General features: G+C 52.6%; 1 protein-coding gene across 7 annotated transcripts in view; it reads right to left on the bottom strand.

Moving 5' to 3' along the window:
• SPTBN4 (spectrin beta, non-erythrocytic 4) overlaps nucleotides 1–26,047 on the bottom strand; it is an 81,763-nt gene that overhangs the window by 32,557 nt on the left and 23,159 nt on the right. For 5 of the 7 annotated variants that reach the window (XM_061388282.1, XM_061388284.1, XM_061388283.1 and 2 more), the window contains exons 10-20: nucleotides 25,868–25,985; nucleotides 25,261–25,419; nucleotides 24,223–24,525; nucleotides 23,289–23,439; nucleotides 18,608–19,547; nucleotides 16,954–17,091; nucleotides 12,751–13,501; nucleotides 10,669–10,871; nucleotides 6,324–6,414; nucleotides 2,452–2,598; nucleotides 654–917 (exon numbers count right to left, since the gene is read on the bottom strand). In XM_061388282.1, coding sequence (XP_061244266.1) covers nucleotides 654–917; nucleotides 2,452–2,598; nucleotides 6,324–6,414; nucleotides 10,669–10,871; nucleotides 12,751–13,501; nucleotides 16,954–17,091; nucleotides 18,608–19,547; nucleotides 23,289–23,439; nucleotides 24,223–24,525; nucleotides 25,261–25,419; nucleotides 25,868–25,985 — 3,265 coding nt within the window. Of the gene's footprint in view, nucleotides 1–653; nucleotides 918–2,451; nucleotides 2,599–4,564; nucleotides 4,671–4,844; nucleotides 4,958–6,323; nucleotides 6,415–10,668; nucleotides 10,872–12,750; nucleotides 13,502–16,953; nucleotides 17,092–18,607; nucleotides 19,548–23,288; nucleotides 23,440–24,222; nucleotides 24,526–25,260; nucleotides 25,420–25,867; nucleotides 25,986–26,047 lie in introns of those variants that run through there. The other 2 variants (XM_061388286.1, XM_061388287.1) reach the window with 2 other exon arrangements.

The raw sequence follows: 26,047 nt of genomic DNA, 5'->3' as shown, positions 1-26,047 counted from the left end.
ATGCTGTCTGGCTGTGTGTCCCTGGGCCAGGCATGCTACCTTCTGTGCCTCAGTTTCCTTGTTGGTCAAATGGCAGATAATAATAGTACTGCTCTTTCAGGATTGCTGGCGGGAGTCAGTAAGAGCTGAGCAAGGAGGCTTCCTCAGTAAGAGGACACTCCATGAACGCCGTTTCTTCTTGTTGTTATTTGTTTGCCACGTGGCACAGCATGAATGATCTTAGTTTCATGACCAGGGATCAAACCCATGCCCTCTGCATTGGGAGCACGTAGCTGTAACCACTGGACCGCCAGGCAAGTCCCATGAATACTGTTATTGTTCTGTGTAAAGCCATCCCTCTGGCCCTGGGCCTTGGTTTCTCTATCCAGGGAAACAGATGTCAGGGTTCTGAGAAACCCTCAGTGTGCTTGTTATCTACCTTCTTGGCTCTGAATCTTTCTTCTCCCTTTCCTCTCCTGCCCTAGGGGCGGCAGCTGCTTCCAGTAACTAACTAGCTGGACTGCCTCATATTCCCTTTCCGCTTCCAGCCCTTCTAACACATTTGAACTAAACCCCTATCTTAAATATCCTCTGAAATACCTCCAGTGGGGTCTGACTCTGGCTGGGGCCCTACTGTGTTTAGAAAGCCCCCATCTACATCAGCCAGGCCATACCTGCAGCTTCTTCAGCTGGCTGTTGACAGTGGCCAGGTCCCCACCAGGATCCACGTCTTGCAGCTGGCTTTCCATGTGAAGGAGTTTCTTGTCCAGCTCCGCGAAGCTCTGCACCAGTTGGTCAGCCTTACTGGCCTCAAAGAGCTGCCTCGCCTTGGCCTGAGTGGTGCTTTCCAGCTCCGCCCAGCACTGCCGGATCTCGCCCAGCTTCTTCCGCACTGAGGCCGCCAGCTCTGGTTTCTCCTGCATCAGTTGCTGGCCCTCCTGCCCCAGACGATGGGGGGTAGGAAATCAGAGTGAGGGAGGGACAGAGAAATACGAGGGCAGCAGATCATAGGGAGAGATATGGAGAGAGAGACGGAAGCAAGGAGTTGAGAGCACACAGAGAGATAAAGACATGGGGGGGTCGATGCAGAGAAAGCACCAAGCATGGGAGGAGAGACGAGGAGAAATGGACAGACAGTGGTGGGGGGAGAGAGGCAGAGAGACACACAGAGGCATGGGAAGGAGACAGGGAGAAAACAGTGATGGACACAGATATGTAGCAAGTTACAAACATGGCAAGAGGACCATAAGACAGAGAGAGGCAGAAGGAAGAAAGAGACAGAGGGGGAGAGAGGCAGAGAGAACAAACCTCTGTTACATTCAAAGTCAAGGAGCATGGCTTTGCCTCCTGCCACCATTTATGGGGCACCAGTGACCATTTAAGGGTTTAAGACCCACCTTGGTGTCTCCATTTGAGTTAGAATGGTGGGGGGATACAGGGCTGCAGGTCTAGGGGCAATTTTGGGGGTTGATGTTTACAGCACAAATCTACCTGGGTCCCCCCAAGACTGAAAAGTCCAGCTCCCACATATGTTGGCCTAGAGCCACATATATCATATTACATATTAAAAATAACAACACCATAGCAATGACAGCTCCTAGGTGCCTGGCCTTGTGTTAAGTACTTTAAATACACAAGAGCCCAGGGAAGTTATTATTTATTTCCTTAATTTTAAGGTAGAGCATAATATATATGGCTGAGCCCCTTCACTGTTCACCTGAAACAATCACAATATTGTTAATTGGCTAAACCCCAATACAAAATGCTTTTGGTGTTAAAAAATAAAATTAAAAAAATAAAGTAGAGCAAGGTCTATTGGATAGAACAGGGTACTATATTCAATATCCCATAATAAACCATAAGAAAAAATATATATACATCTATCTATCTATCTATACATATACATAACTGAATCACCTTGCTGTACACCAAAAACTAACACAATATTGTAAATCAACTATACTTCAGTAAAAAATTAAAAGTAAAAAATAATAAAAAATGAAAATACAGCAGAGCAAACTGAGGCTCAAAGAAGTTAACGCAATTCCCTTGAGGCCCCAGAACTAGTAACAGGCATAGACAGAATGAGAGCCCTGGGATGTCCCTGGAAGTCCAGTGCTCACTTTAACCCTAGCTTCCGGGGGCTGCCTCACCTTGACTGCCTAACTTCCTACTGCAAATGCTCCAAATGGTGTGGAAGGAAGCCTGGCGAAGCGATTCTAGGAAGGGGTGAAATATTTAACAGCCATTCAGAAGAGATGCTGGCCATTTTACAGATGGGCAAACTGAGGCTCAGAGAGGTTACATGAATTACTCAAGGCCACAGAGCTAGGAATAGGTATGGAAATGACCTGAAGCAGTTCAAAGGTATGAGAAATGCAGGCTGGCAGTGGAGTGTGAAGGAGGTGAGACGTGAGTTCCCTGGAGGCCCCTGACCCTGGGCAGAGGCAGAGGGGCTTTCTGAATCCTCACCCTCTCAATCTTCTCCAGCCACTCCTTATTCTGAGCCAGCTCGGCCATGAATGCCTGGTGCCGGAGCCATCTCTTATGCAGCTTGTGGCCGTCTTCCCGTGTGCCGTCCCGCGCCATCAGCATCTTCTCATGGATCCAGCCATCCAGCTGTGCAGGACAGGGGGAGGGGCTCAGCCAATTCTCCACAACCTAGCATAGCCCCCCATTCCCACCACGATGTCCCCAGTTTGGAGGGGGGGCTAGGCTTCTAGGACTGGGGAGGAAGAAAAAGGTGGGATGGAAGAACCTTTGCAAGTAAGGCCTTCATGGCGGGGGTTGGGGGGCGGTAGTGAGGGCAGCTTAAGCCCTCTTCTAGGGAGTAGAGGATGGATGAAAGGCTCTCCAGAATGCCTCATCCCTTAGCCCCTGTCTTCAGGACAGCCCTTCTCAACTTCCCGTAAGACCTAAGCTCCCAGGCAGGGTTCCTGGACCAGTCTTCCTACCCCTAGCCAAATCAAACCTCCAAAACAAGCCCTCCAATCTAATTTAGTTCATTCAGCTTTGCACCCCACCCCCAGAAATACTTAGATTCTTTGATTCCTCTCACCACCTCTAATAAGGACCAATTCAAGGTATCCAAATCATTCCCAAAGGTATCAAGTGAAGGCCCCATATCTAAACCCAAACCCCCGATATGGCTAGATGAACCCCTAAAAATCTCCCAACTAGCGCCAAGTCTGTGTGCATGCTCAGTCGTGTCTGACTCTTTATGGCCCCCATAGACTGCGGCCTGCCAGGCTCCTCTGCCCATGGGATTTCCCAGGCAAGAATACTGGAGTTGCCACTTCCTGCTCCAGGGGATCTTCCCAACCCAGAGATGGAACCTGTGTCTCTTGCATCTCCTGCATTGGCAGGCGGATTCTTTACCAGTAGCACCACCTGGGAAGCCCCAGTACCAAGTCTAGTTCCCTCCAAACCATCCCTCCCATCTGGGGTAGACCTGTGCCCTGCAACCCAGGTCCAGCCTAGCTAATGAGCCCACAGGATTCCCCAGATCCAGCCTTGAGGATTCAGGCCAAGACTACAGTTTCCCAAGACCATGATGAGTTCTAACCCCCAAGCAAAGCCAACCCCCCAAATGCAAGCATCAGGGCTACCTTCTGGCTCCCCAAATGAGTCTGCCCCAAAGGAGACACTCCAAATCTAGGATCAGACTCTCCAACATGGACCAGAGAGAACTTCTGTAGCCAACCCCCCTCCCAAACCAAAGCCAGTTCTAGTGCCCCCACTTCCCAACAAAATCAGTCATCCAAACACAAGCAACAGGAGTGGGCCCTTCTCTCTACTCTCAGCAGGACCAATCACAAGGCTGCTTTCTGAGCCACCCTTCCCTTCCAATAAGACTTGTCCCTCAAGCAGGAACCTCCCCACTCATGACCAAACCTGGCACCTGGACAGTTTGCTCCTCCTCTTTCTCCTCCCCCCTCAGTCACAAGATTCTCCTCCTCCCTCTTGGAAAAAAAAAACAACCCATGGACTCTAGCTTGCAGTCATAGCCAAGGACAAATTCCCAGTCGGCCAAACACCACTCTGTCCCCTGGGCATGTGCTCCCCAGGGGTCCAGGACAGTTTCAGACTCCTTCATACATACATACACACACACACACACACACACACACAAGCCAAGTCAAATGCTGAATCCTCCAACGCTATTCACAGATTCCCCACATAACAGGGAAGAGTTTGCCAATGGCAGTCACAGCTCACAGGGAAAGCAAAGACCCTGAAGGAGAGGTACTCCGTCATCAAAGTAAAGCCCCCCCCCAAAGTGACTGACCCCCCATCACTGAAGGCAAAGCCAGAGTCCCAAATAACTGGGGGAAAAGCCCCCAAAGTCGGAGCACTCCAAACCCAGAACAAGTCCAAGACCCTCATCGCCCAAGGCAGATCCCGGCAAAAGTGACTCGCCCCCATCATCTAAGGCTAATTCAGATTCCGAAAGAACCAGGGAAGAATCCCTTCAAAGGTTGAGAGTTCCCCCACCTCAGCGCAAATCTCAGATGCCCCACTACCCAGAGAAGAGGCCCCTAGAGAGGTTGGGATCCCCTTAATCCCCAGGGCAAACCCACACTACCCCAGGAGTAGCCTTAGAAGTCCCATATCTCCGATACTATCCCGTGGGACCCGGCCCCTCAGTCCCACCCGCAGCAGCACCGCGGACAGCTCCCGGCATCTGGGCCCCTCCCCGGGGCTGGGGTCCCAGCGCCCAGCTGACCCACCCCCGCGCCGCCTACGCCCCTCCCTCCCTCCCGCGGCGGGCGGGCGAGCACGCGCCCAAGCCCCCTACCCGCCCCCCACCCCGCCCGCCTCAGCGGGGGCGCGCATCAGCCCCCTCCCCTGGGCGCCCCCGAGACCTGAAGTGGCGGAGGCGTTGATGGGGCGTCCCTGCGGCGGGCGGGCGGGTTCTCGCCCCTCCACTGCGACGGCGGCGGCAGCGGTGGTGACGGCTGAGTCTCCGGCGGACGCGCGCCCCCTCCCCCGCCCCCGCGCCGCGGCAACGCGCCCGCCCGCGCGCGCCCCCTGCCTGCCTCGGTGCCCGCCTCCCTACCGGGCCCCAGATGCGGGTGGAAAAATCATCACCCTCCCTAAAGCGTGGGGTGGGGGGCGGGGGTTCTGCGCCATCTCAGATGATTGGGCTTGGTCCAGAACAATCTAACGAGAGGGGGAAGGGGCTCCAGGGCCAAACAGCGGCGGAGATGGGCTGGGGGGTAGGCTGGAGCCTGGCTTACCCCATCGATGTGAGGGGGGGTGAGCTTCTGAATCATCTCTGATGGGAAGGGGCTCAGATTCCTGGCTATCTCAGATATACAGGAGTGGAAAATGTGGGAGGGGGCCTGGACTCTTATTTAAGACTTCAGTCCAGAATACTCTCCCAGTGGGAAAAAGGCAGGGGACAGGGAGTACCCGAACCTATCTCTAGTGGGTTCGAGTCCCAGACCCATCTCTAACGAACTTGAGTTGGGAGGAGAGGATGGAAGCCCTTAACCATTTCATGGGTGGGGTGGGGGGCGGCGGGGGGAGTGGAACACGGGGGTTCACCATGGCGGGAATCAAATCATCTTTGACTGGGGGGACTGGGACCTGGTTACTGAACCATCTTTGGTTGCAGAAAACTTGTACTGTGTCTTCGTGGAGGGGTTGCTAATTATCCCGGGTCAGGTAGATAGGTGAGACCAGGATCATCTCTGTTTGGGATTAGGAAAATGTTTACTGGGCCATCTTTCATGGGTCCATCTCTTATGGGGTCAGGATCCAGCATAGTTTCTATAGAATGCAAGGCAACATTATCTCCTGAGTCGTCTCTAATGAAGAAAGGGATCTAGACCACCTCTGTTTGGGGGAGATCCTAATGGGTGTGCAGATCATCTCCAAAGGGGCAGAGCTTGATTCCTGGACACTTTTAAAGGGGTGAAGCCTTGGTCCTGGACCACCTTTGATCGAAACTGCGCTCTGGATTTCTGGTCCACCCGCGCCTCCCCGCATACTCCTCTCCTTGTCTCTGGTCCCTCTCCCCGGCAAAGCACTTCTCACGAATCTCCTGCGGGTAAGGTGAGATCAGCGCGCGTCCCCGCGGGACCCTTGGGCGCGGACGCGCGCCGTTGCCAGGGGCGCCCAAGGCCCCTCCCCGCGCCCGCGTGGGCGGAGGGACTTGAGGAGCATGCGCACTGAGGCCAGGATGCGCACGCCTCCTGGCGGTGCCAGGTGAACATCGCTCCGCGACCCACTTAGACGGGGCGTCCCTGCCCCCACCACGCCTCTGCTCTGGAGCACTTTCCCCCCTAGCGAAGAAGTCCCAGTGCCCAGCACAGCTGGAATTCGGCTAGAGTTCCTACCTCGTGGCAGTCTCGGAGGAAGTGCTGCAGCCCAAGCTGGTCGTGTAGCTTCTGCATCCATTGATGGGCCCGTAGTTGATTTTCTTGGCTCCTGGGGATGAGGAGATAGGAGTTGGGGGAAGCCTGAGTTTGGGGGCGCTAGCAGCAGGGCTGTGAGGGCATCGAACTTGGCAGGGCTAGGAACCTGGGGCATATGTACGATCGAGCGAGAGAGCAACGTGGGGATGTGAGGAAGGGCAAAGAAACATCAGTGGGGGCAAAGCCAGAGACAGAGCTGGAGAGGACAGAGGGGAGGGAGAGAGGGACAGAGACAGATAGACATCTGGAAAGAAAGAAATACAGACACTTAGAGAGGCACAACCCCATAGAGAGAGATAACAGAGATCTACAGACAGAGTAAGAGATACCAAGGGAGACAAAAACTTAGAGAACAAGAGACACCTAGAGAGAAAGATCAGGAGGGAGAGGTAGACTGACTCAGAGAGACAGAGAAGGATGCAAGGACCTAGAGAGACAAACAGAAACACACACAAGACCAGAGACGGACAGAAACAGAGACCTCGAGAAAGAGTGATTGACAGAGACTCAGGAGAGACGAAGAAAGAGGCCCAGAGATAGAGAAAATAGGAAAAGACAGAGAAAAAGAAATGAAGCAGGGGTAGTGCCAGAGAGACAGAGAGCAAGAGACCACCATAGACAAGGAAGCAGAGGGAAAGAAAGTGGCTGAGGGAGTCTTGGGAGGGAGAGCCCAGAAAGGGACAGGTAGAGAAGTGGCAAGATGCCACCAGTAAGACACAGCCAGCCAGACAGACGGCTGCAACAGAGCTGGAAAGAGGGATGAAAGCAGGGCATGGATAGAGCAGGGCTGGAGCCGTAGGGAGGCAAAGAGAGGCAGGCCCTTGGTCTAAGTGAACTGGCCAGGCTGCACCCAGGCCCCGCCAACCCGGAGCCAGCAGGCATCACAGCCCCAGGCAGCCTGGCCTCCTGCCTGCAGTGCAGGCAAAGCGCCCAAGAGGCCTGGCAGAGAGGGCTGAAAGGGTCCCACTTTGATGTGCCTTGAACAAACAACTCCCAGCTCAGAGTGTTGGCTGGCATTGGCTGTTTCCTCTGCCTGGAACGCTCTTCCCCTCAAAGTGTGCTTAAATGTCACCTTCTTAGCAAGACCCCTCCTGACCGCTGCCCAACACTTTCTGGCTTTCTTTTCTTTAACGTTCTCCTTTGCACTTAACACTATCCAACACACTGTATATATCCCGTATTTATCCTGTCTTCCCCATAGGATGTCATTCCACGAGGGCAGGAATTTTTATCTGTTTTGCTCACCCCTGTATTCCCCAATACCTAAAAAAGGGGCCTGGCACACAGTAGGTGCTCAATACATATTTGATGAGTGAAAGAAAGCAAGAGAGACATAGAGGGGACTTCTCTTGTGGCCCAGTGGTTAAGAATCTGCCTGCTAATGCAGGGGACACAGCTTTGATCCCTGGGCCAGGAAGATTCCATGCACCACGGAGCAACTAAGCCCATGCGCTGAAACTACTGAGCCCTCTCTCTAGAGCTCATGCTCTGCAACAAGAGGAGCCCATGAGCAGCAATGAAGACCCGGCACAGCCAAAAATTAATTTTAAAAGACAGAGAAAGAGAGACAGGCAGAGAGAAAGAGGGAGGGCAGAAACAGAAGTAAAATGTCTGAGAAAAAGAGAGAGGCAGCAGAAAAGACAGATGTAGATATAAGTAGAAAAAACAGGGAGAGAGAAGGAGACAAATACATAGATTACAGAGAGATGGAGGCAAAGCGATGGAGTATGTGAGAGGAAGTTACAAAGATAACCGAGCACACAGCTGAATGGAGGAACATGAAGAGCCAGAGACAAGCAGAATATGGACTCCGTCCCGCCCAGATTCAGCTCAGGAAACAGGAAATGCCTCTGAAATGGAACTGAACTCAGTCCCTCCAGGCCTTCACCAGCCAACTTGTCCCAGGGATGAGAGAAACCCTTTGTCTCCTGGAGGGTGAGAAAACAGCTGTGACCTCTGGCCAGTCTGTTCCCCTCTCTGAGCCTCATGTGCCAAATGCAGACAAAACGCAAGAACATCTTTTCACGCAGGGCAGGGCCAGGTTCCAGGCGAGGTGAGGCCCATGGGGAGAGAGAAGTGACTTGCCCTGAATCTCACAGGTTGACAGGCAGAGCTGGGACTGGGACCTGGCCCTGTCTGACCCCAGGGCTCCCTCAGACCCCTGCACCTCTTCCATCCTGGACCTGCCCATTCTGCCCATGCTTCCCCTAGCCCGGCTCTGACCATTCTTGGCCATCCTTGCCAGATGGCATGAGAGCTCTGTAAAGGATGGAATCGTGTTCTGACCCGATTACCAGGGGATGCCCGGCACTGCCCCACATGGAGCCGGGAACACAGCATGGACTCAGTCCCTGTTTAATTGGCTGAAGAATAAATGAATAAACAATAGAACAAAAGAAACAAGTATTGACTTCAAAGGAAGAAAGGCGCGACTCAAAAGAACAGCCCTCCAGGCTCCTCCTCCTCCTGATTCTGCAGAGCCTGGCGGAGAGTAGATACTCAAGAAATGTGAAGGACTTCCCTGGTGGTCCAGCAGTTAAAGAGTCTGCCCTGCAATGCAGGGGATTTGAGTTAGATCCGTGGTTAGGGAACTAAGATTCCCACATGCCTTGGAGCAACTAAGCCTGTGTGCCACAACTAGAGAGTCCGTGCCATGCAGTGAAGATCCTGTGTGTGGCAACTAAGACTTGATATAGCCAAATAAACAAATAAAGCCAATACAATTAAAAAAAAAAAAGAAACATGGAGTGAAAGAAAGAAGGTGCCAGGCCTGGAGTTGGGGACACTAGACCATGAATTTGTTTCCTCAGGATGAGAATCCCCATACAAGTTTCCTTTAGGAAACTCCACCATCCATTTCCCAAATAAATTTAGGGAAAAAGGATGCCAGAGCCAGACAGATGAGGGGCTGGGGTCTCAGGACTCTGCACAGTGGTGGAGGGACGGGGTATGATTTCCATCAGGAGACAAAAGACAGAGGAGTATTAGCCTCTCCTCTGGCCTCACTCATGCCAGAGAGGAGAAAGCTGGGGTCACGAGGACGAGTAGAAACAGCAATGACAGACAGAAAGAAGCAGGCCTGAAGGAAATCCTGTAAAGGACTCTGCTTGGTGTCGTGTTGTTCAGTCGCTAAGTGGTGTCCGATTCTTTGCGGCCCCATGGTGACTCTTTTCGACCCCACAACCTGCAGCACACCAGGCTTCCCTGTCACTGCCTGGGGGCTGGAATATTTCTTGGGAAGGGAAGGGTTGCTGTTTTGCCCAGGGCCTAGAATAGTGCAGCCATGAAATTAAAAGACGCTTACTCCTTGGAAGAAAAGTTATGACCAACCTAGATAGCATATTCAAAAGCAGAGACATTACTTTGCCAACAAAGGTCCATCTAGTCAAGGCTATGGTTTTTCCATTGGTCATGTATGGATGTGAGAGTTGGACTGTGAAGAAGGCTGAGCGCCGAAGAATTGATGCTCTTGAACTGTGGTGTTGGAGAAGACTCTTGAGAGTCCCTTGGACTGCAAGGAGATCCAACCAGTCCATTCTGAAGGAGATCAGCCCTGGAATTTCTTTGGAAGGAATGATGCTAAAGCTGAAACTCCAGTACTTTGGCCACCTCATGTGAAGAGTTGACTCATTGGAAAAGACTCTGATGCTGGGAGGGATTGGGGGCAAGAGGAGAAGGGGACGACAGAGGATGAGATGGCTGGATGGCATCACTGACTCTATGGACGTGAGTCTGAGTGAACTCCGGGAGTTGGTGATGGACAGGGAGGCCTGGCGTGCTGCGATTCATGGGGTCGCAAAGAGTCTGACAGAACTGAGTGACTGAACTGAACTGAACTAGAATAGTGCTTGACACACAGTAGATGTTAACATTGTAACAACCAGTCCTGCTATTCCAGGCTGAGGGCAGGCTTGGCAGAGAAACTTTTCACAGTACAGACTTCTGCAGCTTTGGGGTTATCAATCACAAGTTACCTTTTCACCAACATCAACTTAAATCTAAAGCAATATGGAATTAAGTAGAAATCAGAGAGAGACAGAGAGAGAATTTCCTGGAGGCCCAGTGGTTAGGACTCAGCTCTTTCATTGCAGGGAGCACAGGTTCGATCCCTGGTCAGGGATCCAAGATCCCACAAGCCTCATGGCTCGGCTAAAAAAACAGAGACAGAGAAGCAGAAGTGTGATGGAAGGAAAGGGAACTCTGGCCTCGTCACCCCTCCTCTGTGCTGAATCCCAGCCCCTGGGCTCCTGGGGTCTGAGGGACCTACTTCTCCAGCAGCCGCGTCACAGCCTCCTGGGCCTGCTCCCCGTAGGCGTTGCCCTGTCTTAGCAGGCCCTCGGCAGCCTGCACGGCCAGCTGCATCTTCTGCTGGTTCAGCTCCATCGTGGTGAGGAAATCGCGGTGCCGCTTCAGCGCCTCCTCCACCGACTCCACGGTGCCCGGCAGCTCCTGACCTGACAGTGCCATCTCCTGGGGATGAAGGACGGGGAGGCTCTGGTCGGCCCTGCTCCATTCAGGACCAGACTGCCCAGCCTCCACTTTGCTCTCCCCTGCTCACTAGGTTCTAGCATTGAGCGTGCCAGGCGTGGCCCCACGTCAGGTCCTTGCCCCATGCTGTTCCCTCCAGATATCCCCATGCTGGCTCTTTCACTTTCCTCAGGTCTCTGACCTTCTGTCAAAAGTATCATCCTCTCCACACTCCCCCCGCCCCCGCAGCTATCCCTTTACTCTGCTTTATTATTTTTCACAGCGTATTTGTTGTTATTCTTTAATCCCTAAATTGTGTCCGACTCTTTGCAACCCCATGAACTGTAGCCCGCCAGGCTCCTCTGTCCATGGGATTTTCCAGGCAAGAATTCTGGAGTGGGTTGCCATTCCCTTCTCCAGGGAATCTTCCCAACCCAGGGAGTGAACCCAAGTCTCCTGCTTGGCAGGTGGATTCTTTCCCACTGAGCCACCTAGGAAATCCTTTCATAGCATATATCTGACATGATATTATATATGCAGTTACTTTTTTATCATCTCCTCCATCTCCTACACACACACACACACACACACACACACATATGAATGCCAGCCACATGAGGATGGGATTTTGTGTTCTGTTTCTTCTGTGCTCAGCTCCAGAAAAGCACCTGATATAGCGTAGGCACTCCGTAAGTATTTGATTAATTGATGAAGACTTACCAGGTGCCATGTGACTTCAAGGAAGTTCCTTCCCTCTCTGGGGTTAGCTTTCTAACTGGTAACATGGGTGGGTCAGAATGAGTGTCTCAAGGCCACCTCAGCTTGCAGTGTTTAGTAACCTCATGATTCCAGGGGCCTGCTGTCTGCTCCTCCAGCTCATCCTCCGTCTAAGCCAGCTCTCTCTTGACACCAGCACAGGCTGTCATGCTTTCCAACAGGTGCTCCTGCTCAGTCCGGTCTGACTCTGTGTGACCCCACTGACTACAGCCCACCAGGCTCCTCTGTCCATGGGATTTCCCAGACAAGAGTACTGGAGTGGGTTGCCATTTCCTCCTCCAGGGGATCTTCCCAACCCAGGGATTGAACCCTCGTCTCTTGCATCTCCTGCATTGGCAGGCAGATTCTTTACCAGTAACACCACCTGGGAAGCCCATGTTTTCTAAAATGATTCCTAAAAGCTGGTACCTACTCTTGGACAATCTGAAAACTAGGTATTTTTATCGTGTCCAAATCCTCAAACTTGGTTCCCGTCGCAGAAAGATCCTTGAATTGGATCAGCTGTTCCCAGATAACCATGGCACTTGATTCCTCAAGCCATAATAAACGCAGTGACGCTGTGCAGACAATCTGCCATTCCCAAGAAGAAGATAGTCTGCTAATTTAGGCCCCCACAGCCACATAATCCACAATCATTTACTGACCACAAGAATCCCTCAACCTGAACCTTCCTGCCATAACCTTCATCCTCTGTTATCCACCCCAAGAGCTTTTTTAAACCCCATTAACCATCACCAATCAAACTCAAACTCTTATTTCCTTCCAGATAACCCACAAACCCAGGAAGTCACTCCAAAGAACGTCCAAGTGCATTACTCACTCAGAACAGTCCACAAACTCTTAGTCACCTCTACCAGACTAAGACACCCTACTCCCCATCGTAATACTCAAATTCTGTTATACACACACCCACACTTGTTCACACCAGATTATTCACAAACCCAGCTATTCATACCAGATACCCGCGCCCCTCCCCCACCCCCGCAGCATGAGGTACGCCAGGAACCCAGTGGTCCCCGCAAACACACTCCTCCATAGAGTTTTCTGTTCCCGAAATCCCCTGCGGCCTCAGACACCCACATGTGCCAACCCCCGAAGCGGGAACCTGGTTGCGTAGCACCGCTCGCGCCTGGCGTAGGTCGCGCAGAAAGAGCTGGTAGACGTGCGCCTGGACCAGGGCCTCCCTGCGCGCCTCCCACAAGCCGAGCAGCTTGTGCCAACCAAGTTCGAGGTGTGGCAGCCACTCGTCGAGTGCCAGGCCCGGGCCCAGCTCCGCGCCGTCGCCCGCCAGCAGCGCCTCGCTGGCCGCCACGATGCGCGCGTAGTCCTCCTCTCGCTGGTCCACTTCCTCCTTGAGCGCCGCGTGGCGCGCCAGCAGCGCGTCTGCCTCTTCCAGGCTGCGGGGCAGGGGCCCCTCGCCGCCGCCCGCCGTCTCTTGGGCGCGTACCAGCCAGTCCAGGAAGGCGTCTAGGTCGTGCAGAAAGCGCTGCAGGCGTCCGGCGGCCGCCACCGCCTCGCCACAGGCCTGAGCCGCGCTGGCCAGAGCGCCCCACTCGGCGCCGAGTTCCTCCGCACCCTGATGCAGCCGCGCAGCCTGAGCCGGGAAGCGCACAGCCAGCAGGGCCGCCTCCTCCAGGAGGGCCGCCTGGCGCGGCTCTAGCGCTTGCAGAGCCGCCTCCAGGCCGCTAAGGCGCCACTGCAGGGCGCCGCCCGCCCGGGGCGCGCTCTCCACAGCCCTCCGCTTCTCGCGCACCTGGGTGCGCACCTCCGCCACCTCCAGCACGTGGTTCTCCACTAGCAGCACCGCGCTCACCTCTTCTTTTCGCTGTTCCACCAGCTCCACGATGCGGTTCCACCTGCCCAGGAGAAGCAGGGCAGTGTAAGGAAGATGGAGACCCGCCCCCACCCTTGGGTGTGGAGGGCCCATGACCCTGGGTGGAACCCAGCCACTGTGTGACCTTGGAATGTCATCCTTATCTCCCGGGGCCCCAGTTCCTGCCTGTGTAAAATGGACTCTGCCGGGCACATTTGCTTAGAACAGCGGTTCTCAAAATGTAACCTGAGCGAGGGCAAAGCTATCTTCATCAAAATGCTAAGACGCTATTTGCCTTTTCACTTTCATTCTGTGCCGAGTGTACTGTGGAGATTTCCAAAAGCTACAGGAAAAAGACTGATTGCAGAAGCAGACCTGAGTACTCAGCTGCCTTCTCTTAAACCAGACATTAAAAAGATGTGCAAAAATGCAAAACAGGAACTTTCCTGCTGGTCCAATGGATAAGACGCCCAGCCCCCAATGCAGGGGCCCGGGTTCTTTCCCTGGTGGGGGAACTAAGATCCCACATAGGCAACTAGAGAAGCTCTCACCTCAACAAAGACTCAGCACAGCCAAAGTAAATAACAATTTTTTAAAAATGCAAAACAACACCATTCTTCTTGCTACATTTTTTTGTTTTGAAAAATAGTCACTTTTTCATTTAAAAAGTTATGTTACCATAGTAAGTTTATTATTGTTATTTTAACGACTTACTATTTTACATTACTTAGTATTAATTTCTAATATAGTAAATACTGACAGATATAACCCATTAATCAAGCTCTTTGGGGGTCTTTAAATTGCTTTTAAGCATGCAAAGGGTTCTGGAACCAAAGAACGTGAAATCTGTTGGCTTATGACGTCAGATAATATGTTGGATGCAATAAATAGTAGTTGAGCATGTACTATAAGCCAGGTGCTGAGTCAAACCTATTTTATCCTAAAATAAATTTATGGGACTTCCCTCATGGTCCAGTAGTTAAGACTCCACACTGCCAATGCAGTGAGCACAGGTTTGATCCCTGGTCAGGGAACTAAGACCTGTAGGTGCCGTCAAAAGATTTTTTTTTTTTTTTTTAATTTGTTCTGTGCCCTCAAGCAAGTGATGATACTGCCGAACAGTGTCAAGCTCAGAGTCAGGTCTGAGTTGTGTACCCTTTGGTTGGCAACATTCTCTGTGCCTCATTTCCCCACCAGTAAAATGCACACAATCATAGCACAGTGCTGACCTCACAGGGGTGCAGTGAGAGTCAAATGAGTTATTGATATGATTCGTGAAGCACTTCAAACAGTACCTGCTAGCTAGGAGTGGGGATACACTCCGGGACCACATTAAGCCCCTTTATGCCTCAGGGCCTTGGCCTTGGCTGCGCTCCTGGCCTGGAATGCTTACCCTCCCTCCCCTCCCCCATTTATACTCTTCCTGTGGCTAGATCCTTTTCATCCCCTTTGAGGGCCCAGTTCAAAATGTCATGACACGATCTAAACTCACCCCCAAGCCCCAGTTATGCCCTACCAGGTCACTCTATTTCCTGCATTGTCTTGTTGTTCAGTCGCTAAGTTGTGTCCGACTCTTTGTGACCCCATGGACCGCAACAGGCTAGGCTTCCCTGTCCTTCCCTATCTCCTAGAGTTTGCTCAAACTCATGTCCATTGAGTTGGTGATGCCATCCAACCATCTCATCCTCTGTCATCTCCTTCTCCTTCTGCCCTCAATCTTTATCAGCATCAGGGTCTTTTCCAGTGAGTCAGCTCTTTGCATCAGGTGGCCAAAGCATTGGAGCTTCTTCAGTATCAGTCCTTCCAATGAGTATTCAGGGTTGACTTCCTTTAGGTTTGACTGGTTTGGTTTCCTTGCATGAATCTTTACAATTCTCCAAATATCTTGTTCTTTTATTGTTTATTTCTTAACTCTCTCTCTGTCCCCTCTTGAATGGACACAGCACAAGGGCAGAGATTAGGACTCTGAAATCAGAAGGGCTCAAGTTCAAATTCTGCTCTGGCCAGATTCACCACGTGAACTTGGGCAAATCATTGTCGTCTCTGTTTTCTCATTTGAAAAAAGGCAGATAATTATGTCCACTTCACTAGGTGTTTAATGAGTTCTTGTGGCTAAAGCACTGGCGCATCATCTCACTAAATGCCATAAATCACTGCTGCTGCTGTTAAGTCGCTTCAGTCGTGTCTGACTCTGTGCGACCCCATAGACGGCAGCCCACCAGGCTCCCCGTCCCTGGGATTCTCCAGGCAAGAATACTGGAGTGGGTTGCCATTTCCTTCTTCAATGCATGAAAGTGAAAAGTGAAAGTGAAGTCGTTCAGTCGTGTCCGACTCTTAGCAACTTCATGGACTGCAGCCTACCAGGCTCCTCCACCCATGGGATTTTCCAGGCAAGAGTACTGGAGTGGGGCGCCATTGCCTTCTCCTCCATAAATCACTAGCTGTCATTATCTTTTTAGGCCCTGGTGCCCTGGGATTGTTGAGGATACAGAGGCTTGGAAATCACTGGATATTGGGATCTCAGCACAGCAATTAAGGGCACAGTCTGCAGTCAGACAAATTCAACTTCAAATTCAGGCTTGATCCCCACCTAATTTCCCATGGGACCTTAGGCCACCTTTACCTCTCTGAGCTCCTGTTTCCTCCTTTCTTATATGGGTATTTACACCCCCACAGAGTTGCTGGGAAGACTGCAATATGTGGTCAAGGGCCTCAGCTCTGGATTCAGGCAGAACTGGGTTTGACTCCTGCTTACTAGGTTGAGTAAATATGGATAAGGAATTCACCTCTCTGGATCTATGTGTTCATCTATGAATCCTATCTTGCAAGAGCTACTTGTAGTGTTCTAGGGGGAAAGATTTAACTGGTTACTATTCTTAAAGAGTTCTGAATGCTGGAAACTTTACTATGGCAATTGGGATATTGGGAGATTAAAAAAAAAAGTGCTTGGAAAAATTCCTGGTAGCTAGTGGATTCTCAATAAATCATTTCTGAACAAGTAAATAAGAGCCCATTGAAATGTATTCTATCCTCAGTTTACCACATCATCGCTAACACTGGGCATTAGCATTTTTTTTCAAGATTTTGCTAATTTACTAGGTGGCCCGCAGCCCTTATTCACTAGAAGGACTCATGCTGAAGCCGAAGTTCCAACACTTTAGCCACCTGATTCAAAGAGCTGACTCATTGGAAAAGACTCTGATACTGGGAAAGATGGAGGGCAGGAGAGGAAAGGGGCAACAGAGGATGAGCTGGTTGGATAGCATCACCAACTCAATGGACATGAGTTTGAGCAAACTCTGGGAGATAGTGAAGGATGGGGAAGCCTAGGGTGCTGGGATCCAGGGGGTCGACTGAACAACGACAACAACCTTATCATCTCAGGAATTTGAAAGGGCACATTCTTGACCTCTATAGTTGAGTGACTGGGGAAAAGAATGATAAGAAGAACTGGCCTGGGACTCAGAAGGACTTTCAGGCCCAGGCTCCACTTACCTGCTGTTGAGGTGGTCCTGGCAGGAACGCACCTCATCTGAGCTGGGGTGACCTCCTTCCACCAGTTCCTGAACCGTGTGGTTCACATCCAGGACACGGCCCATCAGACTGTTCATCTCCTGGTCCAGACTCTCAAATCTGCGGAAGAAGGATGGACACGGTCAGTGAGGCCTGGACCCTGGGGACCTGTTCACTGGCTTCTGTGAAACTGCCTTCTCCTGGTTCTCCTCTGAACTCTCAACCTCATCTCCTCAGGCTCCTCTGCTGGCTCCTCTTCTTCTACCTGCCACTTAAGTGTTAGGTCCCTCAGGGCTCTGCCCTGGGCCCTCTCAGCTTTCGCTCACATCCTGTCCATCTCACCCATCCCCACAGCTTCCGCCCTTGCCCCCAGCCCATCAGTCCCACATCTGTCTCCAGCCTCAACATTATCCCTTTTGAGCCTGTCCCCCATCTTAAAGCCTGTTGTGCTCTTTGTCCGGGCTCTTTGCTGTGACTCACACTCGCTTCAACATCTCCTCTAGTTTGTTCTTCCTCTGGGTCTTCATCCCAGGGACAGCTCCCCTCCCTTCCTTCCCACACCGCCCCCCCCACCCCCCACCCCCACCGCAACCCTGGCCATTCCCTAGGCCAGAGCCCTGGGCTCTGTTTTGGACAAATACTCCCCGAAAGCCTGTCTTCCCCCATGGCCTGTCCTCTTGGGTTCCTGCCCTGGTCCAGTCCTGTCCTCTCCTACCTGAGCCCCTACCCTAGCTGCCTCTCTAGGCTCCCAGCCACCGTTCTCACCCCCTCCAGCCACCCTCTACGTGGCAGCCAGGGAGAACCGTTTTAAGCTGGCTATGGTCTTCCCTTGTTTAAAACAATGTCCAAGGCTGTGGCTTGGGTAACTGTGGGCACAGTAACAGCGGGGACCAGGCCTGTGTTTCCAGCAATGCCCAGCCCAAGGCCTGGAACAGAGCAGGGACTCAATAAGTATCCACTGAATGAGTGGATGGATGAATATGCTCAGAGAGAGGGGTGCAGAAGGTCCATCCCCTGACTTAATGACCCATCTCTAAGTCTGCCAACAGGTAAATCAGTATCTAATATGTCCCAGGGTGGTAACTGCTATGAAGAAATGTAAAGTGAGGTGAGGGAAGAGAAAGTGACAAGGGTCAGAGTGGTTTTATTCGCTGGGGAGGTAACATCTATGCAAGGGGTAACATCCTTCCCATCTAGCGATGGGAGTCCCAGGGGAGGGAACATGCTGGGCCATCTCTGGAGGTTAATATAGCCAAGTGACTGTAAGTCTCACAGGAATAGCAGCAAACGCCCCTGGAATGCTCCCTGGACCCAGGCATTTCCTAACTACTTTGCACATTTACTGTTCTCCAGGAGCCCATGAGGTTGCGACCAGTAAATATAATTCCCATTTTGCTGGGAAGATCCCCTGGAGAAGGGAATTGCAACCCCATCCCAGAATTTCTGCCTGGGAAACCGCATGGACAGAGGGTGGGCTGTACAGTCCAATGGGGTCGCAAAGAGTCGGAACCGACTGAGCTACTAAGCTCACACACACTGGTTCCAAGTGTGTGAACATGGGAAAATTGTTGAATCAAGGAAATCGAGACTGCGTGCGGGACGAAGGGGACCAGGAGTCCCACCGGTGCGCGCTCACCGGTGCTGCACCACCTCGACGTCGTCCAATGAATTGGGCACGCGCATGGCCAGCAGCCACTGCTCCTTCTCCCCAATCCACAGCTCGCACGCGTGCACCTCGCCGAACATGCGGTAGACAGCGAGGGCATCGCGCAGCCACTGGCGCCGCAGCGCAGCCACCTCGGTCACCTCGGCGAACAGCTGCTCGGCCTCCACCACGCGTACCTGCAGTGCCACCACCAGGGGCCCGGCTCCGCTGGCTCCCCCCAGTGTCGCCAGCTGACGCCGCAGGCCGCCCACGGGCCCGCGATGCGCCTCCACCTCCCCTGTGAGCGCGCGGTGCTGGCGGGCCAGGCGGCGGCTGGACGCTTCGTCGTGGCCGAAGTCGCCCGCGGCTGCCAGGCGGTAGGCGTCGCGAAGCCAGTCCAGGAGCCCGTCGAGGTCCGCTCCGAACTGGTGCAGCGCCCGCGCCTCCTGCAGCCGCCGCTCGCGCCTTGCCGCCGCCTCCTCCAGCCGCTGCCAGCGCCGCCGCGCGCTCGCCGCGCGCTCCGCCAGGCCCGCCAGGTGCACCGTCTCGGCGCCCGGGCCCACGGCGCCACCCGCCGCGGCCAGCTCCTCGCCCCGCCGCAGGGCCTGCTGCAGCAGCGCCCGCCGCCCGCCCAGCTCGCCCTGCAGGATCTTGTGCTGCGCCAGGAGGCGCGCGGTGCTGGACAGGTCGTGTGCGCCGCCCGCCGCGCCCGCTGCGCCCGCCGCGCCGCCGCCGCCCGCCGCCTCCAGGAGGCGCTCCTTGTCGCGGGCCCAGCTCTCGGCTTCCTCCAGCTCCTGCAGCAGCGCCCACAGGCTCCGCGAGGCCTCCAGCTCCGCGCGCCGCCTGGCCGCCTGCTCCTGCAGCTCCGCCAGACAGCCGTGCACGTGGTTCACGCGGTTGCAGATGACCTGCGGATCGCAGGGCTGGTAACCTGGGCCACGGAAAGGGGGAGATCCCAGGTTGGGCACGGACCAGGAGCCGCCCAAGAGAGCGTGGTACAGGCTATCGGCCGAGTCCTTGGCCCGACTTTACCAGATGTCAGGTTATGCGTCCCCTCCTCCTGGCAGCCTTCCCCAACACCTCAAATCTGGAGCAAGCACCTTACCAGGCTCTCCCAGGCTTCTTTGTTTCCCCCATCCCAGCGCGGGCCACTCTGCCTGTGACTCCCTCATCCCATCTCTGACCCTTCTGGGCTGTTGCGAACATTCTGTCTCTTCCATTGGGGTGGGAGCCCCGTAAGGACAAGACCTGGGGCTGTCTCCATCAGACCATGTTCCCACCACTGCTCAGCACATGGTTGAGCCCAGAGCAGTCGCTTAGTGAAAACGGTGACTTACTGACTGAATGAGGAATGGAAAGGGAGACTCAGAGAATCCTAGAATCTTTATATGTTAGTGTAAGTGCAGTGTTTTTCCTTCAGCAATTGACAAAATGAAACCTCTTTATTCTTAACCTATGTTTTGACTCTCCTCTCTCATCCTCTGTCATCTTATCTCTTAACCCAGTGATGACCTAAACTCCTTTTTATCTTCAAATATTTCACCTTCCTCCTGGGACCTCTTAAAGAACCTGCCTGCAATGGAGAAGCGGCAGGAGATGTGGTTTCAATCCCTGGGTTGGGAAGATCTGCTGGAGGAGGGCATGGCAACCCACTCCAGCATTCTTGCCTAGACAGCCCCATGGACAGAGGAGCCTGGAAGGCTACAGTCCATGGGGTCGTAAAGAGTCGGACACGACTGAAGTGACTTAGCACGCATGCACACACCTGGACCTCTGGTTTGAGAACTGTGAGATTAACTTAATGGGTGGCAGTCAGCATTTCTTTAATGGAATAGAGTAGAATGAATAGAAAATATGAGAAGTAGGGGGAAGCGTTGTTTTCCAAAGGCTTTGTGTCTCTGTGTCTGGACATGTGCCTGTGAACTGTGGGTCATGAGGTAAATGTATTTCTTACTGGGTCAAAACAGTGGGAGAGACACTGCCCTAGATGGCATGTGAGGTTTATGCATTGCTGGACACTCACTGAAATTGACCCAAATTCCAAGGCACCCAACTGAATAATAAACATCAGTGGCATCCATGTATCCAGCCCTTACTCTGACCCAATGTCACTGAGTTCTTACAACCATACTATGAGGCCAGTATCCTCCTTAGCTCTATCTTGCCAATGAAGAAACTCACACTCAGGGAGGGAAGCTGCTTGCTCAGGATCAGCTAAGAAGTGGTACATCAGGAGGCCAACTCTGGACCATTTCGCAGGCAGATCTGCCTCCCGTCACCATGACAACACACACACTGCTGTCTCCCATCACCATGACAACACACACCCTACACTAGCCTCTTTGCTGTTTCCGCGGCACTGCTGGTGCATCATCACTGGGCGCTGAGATCTCACAAGGAAAAGACAGGGGGAGCCTCCTGGACAAACATCCACGAGAATGAAGGGTGAAAGATGATGAATGAATGATGTCTCTTGGGGTTGTGAGGCTGGTGATGGGTTGAGCCAGGATGGGGATGCCTGCACCGGGACTTGGAAGGAGACCTCAACATTTGCTCTTAGGACATATCCCAGGCCATGAGAGTGAGAAACTCCCCCGACCATCCTGCTAGCTGGAGTGTGTGTGCATGCTGGGCTCCTCTGTCTGTGGAAATTTCCAAGCAAGAATATTGGAGTGGATTGCCATTTCCTCCTCCAGGAGATCTGCCCAACCCAGGGATCAAACCCACATCTCCTGCAGTGGCAGGAGGATTCTTAGCCACTACACCACCTGGGTAGCCCCTGAAAGCTGGAAAGCCTCTTCATTTTCTAACAATGCACCAGGATTCCCAAGGGCCTTAGCTCCAGATAAAGAAGTGAGACAGATCAGCCTCCAAACCCTCTTATCAGTTCTGCACCTCTGCACCTCAGATTCCTCATCAGTGAGAAAGAAAAAAGCAGTCTTGATGCTGTCAGCACTCATACACAGTTGCACAAGACAAAACATCAGACAAGACCACTCAGCAGGGCTTCCCTGGTGGCTCAGTGGTAAAGAATCCACCTGCCAATCCAGGAGACACGGGTTCGATCCCTGCTCTGGGAAGATCCCACATGCCACAGGACAGCTAAGCCCATGAGGCACAACTATTGAGCCTGTGCTCCAGAGCCAGGGAACTACAACTAAAGAAGTCCATGCGCCCTAGAGCCCATGCTCAGCAACAAGAGAAGCCACCACAATGAGACACCCGTGCACCACAACGAGAGACTTGCCCCCACTCGCCACAACTAAAGAAAAGCCCGCACAGCAACAAAGACCCAATACAACCAAAAATAAATAGATAAAATTATATAAAAAAAAAGACCACTCGGCAATCATGATGGAGATGAAGACAAGACCATTCCACAATCATGTCTGAGTGCACACAAAACAAGGTCACTGTGCAAACCACAAGACAGTCACCTGCCTGCCTACCCACGCCTGGCCAAGGTGAACCACTCCTGCCAATCATGTTCCTCCCACCACCTGGTTAAAAATGATTAAGACACACAATCATCTAATTACCCCCACTTCCTGATAGCATCCAACCTGCAGCAAAATACACTACATTAAATTATCCCAAATCACCTAACACAAGCCCACGTCCTACAATGAGCCCCTCTTAACATCCTCTTACTAAGATGCCCCATGGTCCCCACACTCCCATGCATGCAAATCAAGCTTAATTTGACTACAGCAGGGCTCCTGGTGGTCTTTAGCTGGAGGGTGTTGACATCACTAAAATGAGACTCTTTCTAGAGTCAGTCTAAGTTTTTGCCTATCGGCATCCATGCCTCTGCTTCTGCTAATGGCATCCCATCCCTGCCCCTTTCTCAGTTCATGTCTTTGGAGACAGCTGACCCCACTCTTGGCCCTGGGTGAGCATGTCACATAGATGTGGCCAATTAGATCATGTATATAGCCCCAGGCCATAATACTTGGCTGAGGAGTAGGAATGGAACCCACCACAGGCTAATGAAACCCATCTTGGGCCATTTGCCAGAATATTGGGAGAAAGGGGCCTGTCTCCCTGGATCTATGAAGCTGCTGGGATGTAAATGTGGGCTGGATGGTCCCAGATTTACACCACAAGGGGAGGGACTGCCCAATAGTGACACAGACATGAACACTAGAGTTGGAGACAGGTGGAGTCTTAAAAGCATCATTGAACTATCCCTGGATCCAGCCATACCTAAAGCAAAACTCAACCCTTCTTACACATTTAGTTACATCAGCCAGTACCTTCCCTTGTTCTCCTTAACTGAAATTGAGTTTCTATCACTTGATTCTGAACAGGCCTTGACAATAACTGCCTTACCCACCCAGTCTTTTTATGGTATTCACCGAGACCCCACTGTGAAAGGCTTAGCACATAACAAATGCTCAAAAACTGTAAACTATTACTGCAGAATCTCAAAGCAGGAAGAAGTCATGTGGGCCAGCCTCACACTCAAGGCACTAATTTCCCATGTGATATCCCTGATGGAGTGTGATCCTAGTTGGTGTTTGGATGCCTCCAAAGACAGGGAGCTCACTTCTTCATCTGTATCTCAGGAGACATTCTGCATCTTCTGCTTCTTTTTTTTTTTTTTTGACATTCTGCTTCTGTTAGCACAAGCCCTGAAAGTCTCCACCCCAGTCCTCAACCCCAGACTCACCCTGCAGCTGTGAGAAACGCAGGGCAGCAGCATTGAGGGCCTCCACCCGCTCACTCTGGGCTGCGATGTCCCCCTCCAGCAGTCCATGCTTCTGCAACAGGTCCTCCGCCTCCACCAGGTGCTGCCCACACTCCCGGGACAGCAGCTGAGCCTACAAGTAAGAGCTGCCCTGAGTGTAGCTTGGGCATCAGCCCTCAGGCCACTCCCCCTTCCACCCACCGCCCACACCAGCCTTCACTCCTCTACTCCATCACCTGAACTCTGATCTCTGTCTCAGACTCCATGTCTCTGTCATCACCTCTCTCCATCTCTGTCTCTCTGGATGCTCCATTATCTCCATAGTTCTGGCCTCTGTCTCTCTCTCTGCCTTCATCCCTTTCTTGTTTATATTTCTCTGTCTCCATCTCGATTCCTATCTCTTTCTCTCCATGGCTTGTGTCTGTATCTCTCTCTCCCTCTGCTTCCATCATCTTATCTCCATCTCGCTCTGTATCCAGCTCTCTCTCTCTCGTAGGTCTCTCTCTCTTTCTCAAACGGATTCCATCTTCCTGTGTGTCCTCTGTAGCCATTTTTTTAATAGATTTCTGGTGATACCTTTGGGTCTGCTTCTCCAGCTCTCTTTTTCTCTGATTTCTTTCTCTGAAACTGTCTCAATCTTCCTCTGACTTAATCTCTGTCCCTGTCTGTCCCTGATTGTCTCCATACTACTGTGTCTTTTTATCTACTTCTCCGGGTATTTTTCTGTCTCTCATACATTCTTCCTCTGCCTCTGTGTCTCTCTCTGTATCTTTCACTCTCTTTGTCTCCCTTTCTCGTTACCTCTTTCTGTCTCTCTCCTCTTCCCTCTCCATCTTTGACAATTCTTTCAGGGTAAGGACCCCTCCTCCCCTCCAGGTATGCCACCCCCACCACTGGTCCCCGATCTGGCCCTTACTTGCATCTCCTCCATCCAGTCCACCATGTACACCATCTCCTGGAAGACCTTCTGCAGAGCCAGGTTCTGCTCGAGCCGTGTCCGCCGGGCACCTACCAGCCCGGTCAGCAGGGCCCACTGGCGCAGGACACTGTCACGCTGGGCTGCCACCCGGCGGGCATCATAGTAACCTTCAGTTGCCAAGGCCTGGGCCAGCTCTGCCACGCCCTGCACCCGCTCCTCATAGGCTGCTATGTCTGCCTCGATGGCTTCGTGTTTCTTCATGGCTGCCTCCACCGCTGGCAGCTCATATCCAAAATTGTCCTGGGGCAGGGCAGGCCACAGATGCCCATCCATAATGACTCAGCAGTTAACCTGTTACCTTGACTCTGTATGAACCTGGAAACTCCCCTACCTGCTCTTGTTACCCTGGAGACCAGTCTCATCCTTCCCTGTTACCCTGGAGATCAACCCCATCACCCCAAGTTACCCTGGAGACCATCTCCAACCTTCCCTGTCACCCTGGAGACCAGCCCCACTATCCCCAGTTACCCTAGAGACCAGTCTCATCATCCCCCAGTTACCCTGGAGACCAGCCCCACCATTCCAGGTTACATCTCTAACCCTAAATCTGGTACCCAGGAAACAAGCCCCATCTTTCCATTTCCTTAGAGACTGAGGACCAGGCCTACCCTATCCTGTTGCTTAGGAGACCAATTCTATCCTTCTGAGTTACACTGGACACCTGATAACAACCTCCTTTGTCACTTAAGAGATAATTAACTACTCTCCTTATTTCTAAAGAGACTAATTCTGTCCTCTCTAGTTACCCTGGAGACCAGCCTCACTCTCCTATTACCCTGAAGAGCAGGCCCACATCTCTCCCCCACCAGTCACTTAGGAAACCAATTCTCCCATCCCACCTTCATTTGTCACCCAGGAGACTAATCCAACACTTCTCTGTTGCTTAGGAAATCAAGAAGTCTCCCTTTCTGGTCCCAGGGCCATCAGCCTCTCCCTTTCTCCCTTTCCCCCGGAGCCAAGCCCTTCGCCCTGTACCTGGGAGACCAGGCGCTGGTTCTCATTCAGCCAGCTCTCCCGCATGGCCACCTTGTGGTCAAACCTCTGGGCCAGCAGTTCCAGCTTCTCCTGCCGGATCAGCTCGGCCCGGAGGGCAGCCTCTCGCTCATGTTCTGCCTTCTCCAGTTGTCCCCATGCCTAGAGAGGCAGTCAGATTCCAACAACTCAGAACTTCCCTGGTAGTCCAGTGACTAAGACTCTGTGCTCCCAATGCAGGGACCCTGGGTTCCATCCCTGGTCAGGGAACTAGATCCCACATACTGAAACTGAGTTCACATGCCACAACTAAGATCCCACATGCTGCAGTGAAGACCTGGGGCAGCCAAATAAATAAATAAGATTCCAATAATTCCCCACAGTTTAATGGCCTTGGCTTCTCTGTCTGAGGTCATGCTCAGCACTTGTGGCACCTCTGCACACACTGGAAAAAAAATCTTGCTTCCTCATGACCCTTTACTCCTGGAAAAACCATCAGAATGGATGTCAGATGCATGACATCTGCAATGTGAAGAGCTCCCTTGAGCAGTGCACAACCTATACAACCTCACGGGGCAACCCTTTCTCTGCCCTACATCCTCAGCCTCACCTTGTCAATATCCCAGATGCCACAGCCCTCCCGGGGTACGTAGAGACGACGGTTGCAGGCCCGCAGTTTGCTCTGGATGCTGAAGAGCAGCACCTCCAGGTTTCCCTTCTCCTGAAACCTGAAGGGGCCTGAGCTCAGGAACCCTGCCTCCACACCTACACCTGCCACCCTCCCTGCTGA

This window comes from Bos javanicus, chromosome 18 (assembly GCF_032452875.1).
Source record: "Bos javanicus breed banteng chromosome 18, ARS-OSU_banteng_1.0, whole genome shotgun sequence".
Taxonomy (NCBI): domain Eukaryota; kingdom Metazoa; phylum Chordata; class Mammalia; order Artiodactyla; family Bovidae; genus Bos; species Bos javanicus.
Note: the sequence above shows the minus strand (reverse complement) of the source record. Positions and strands in the feature narration are given on the sequence as shown.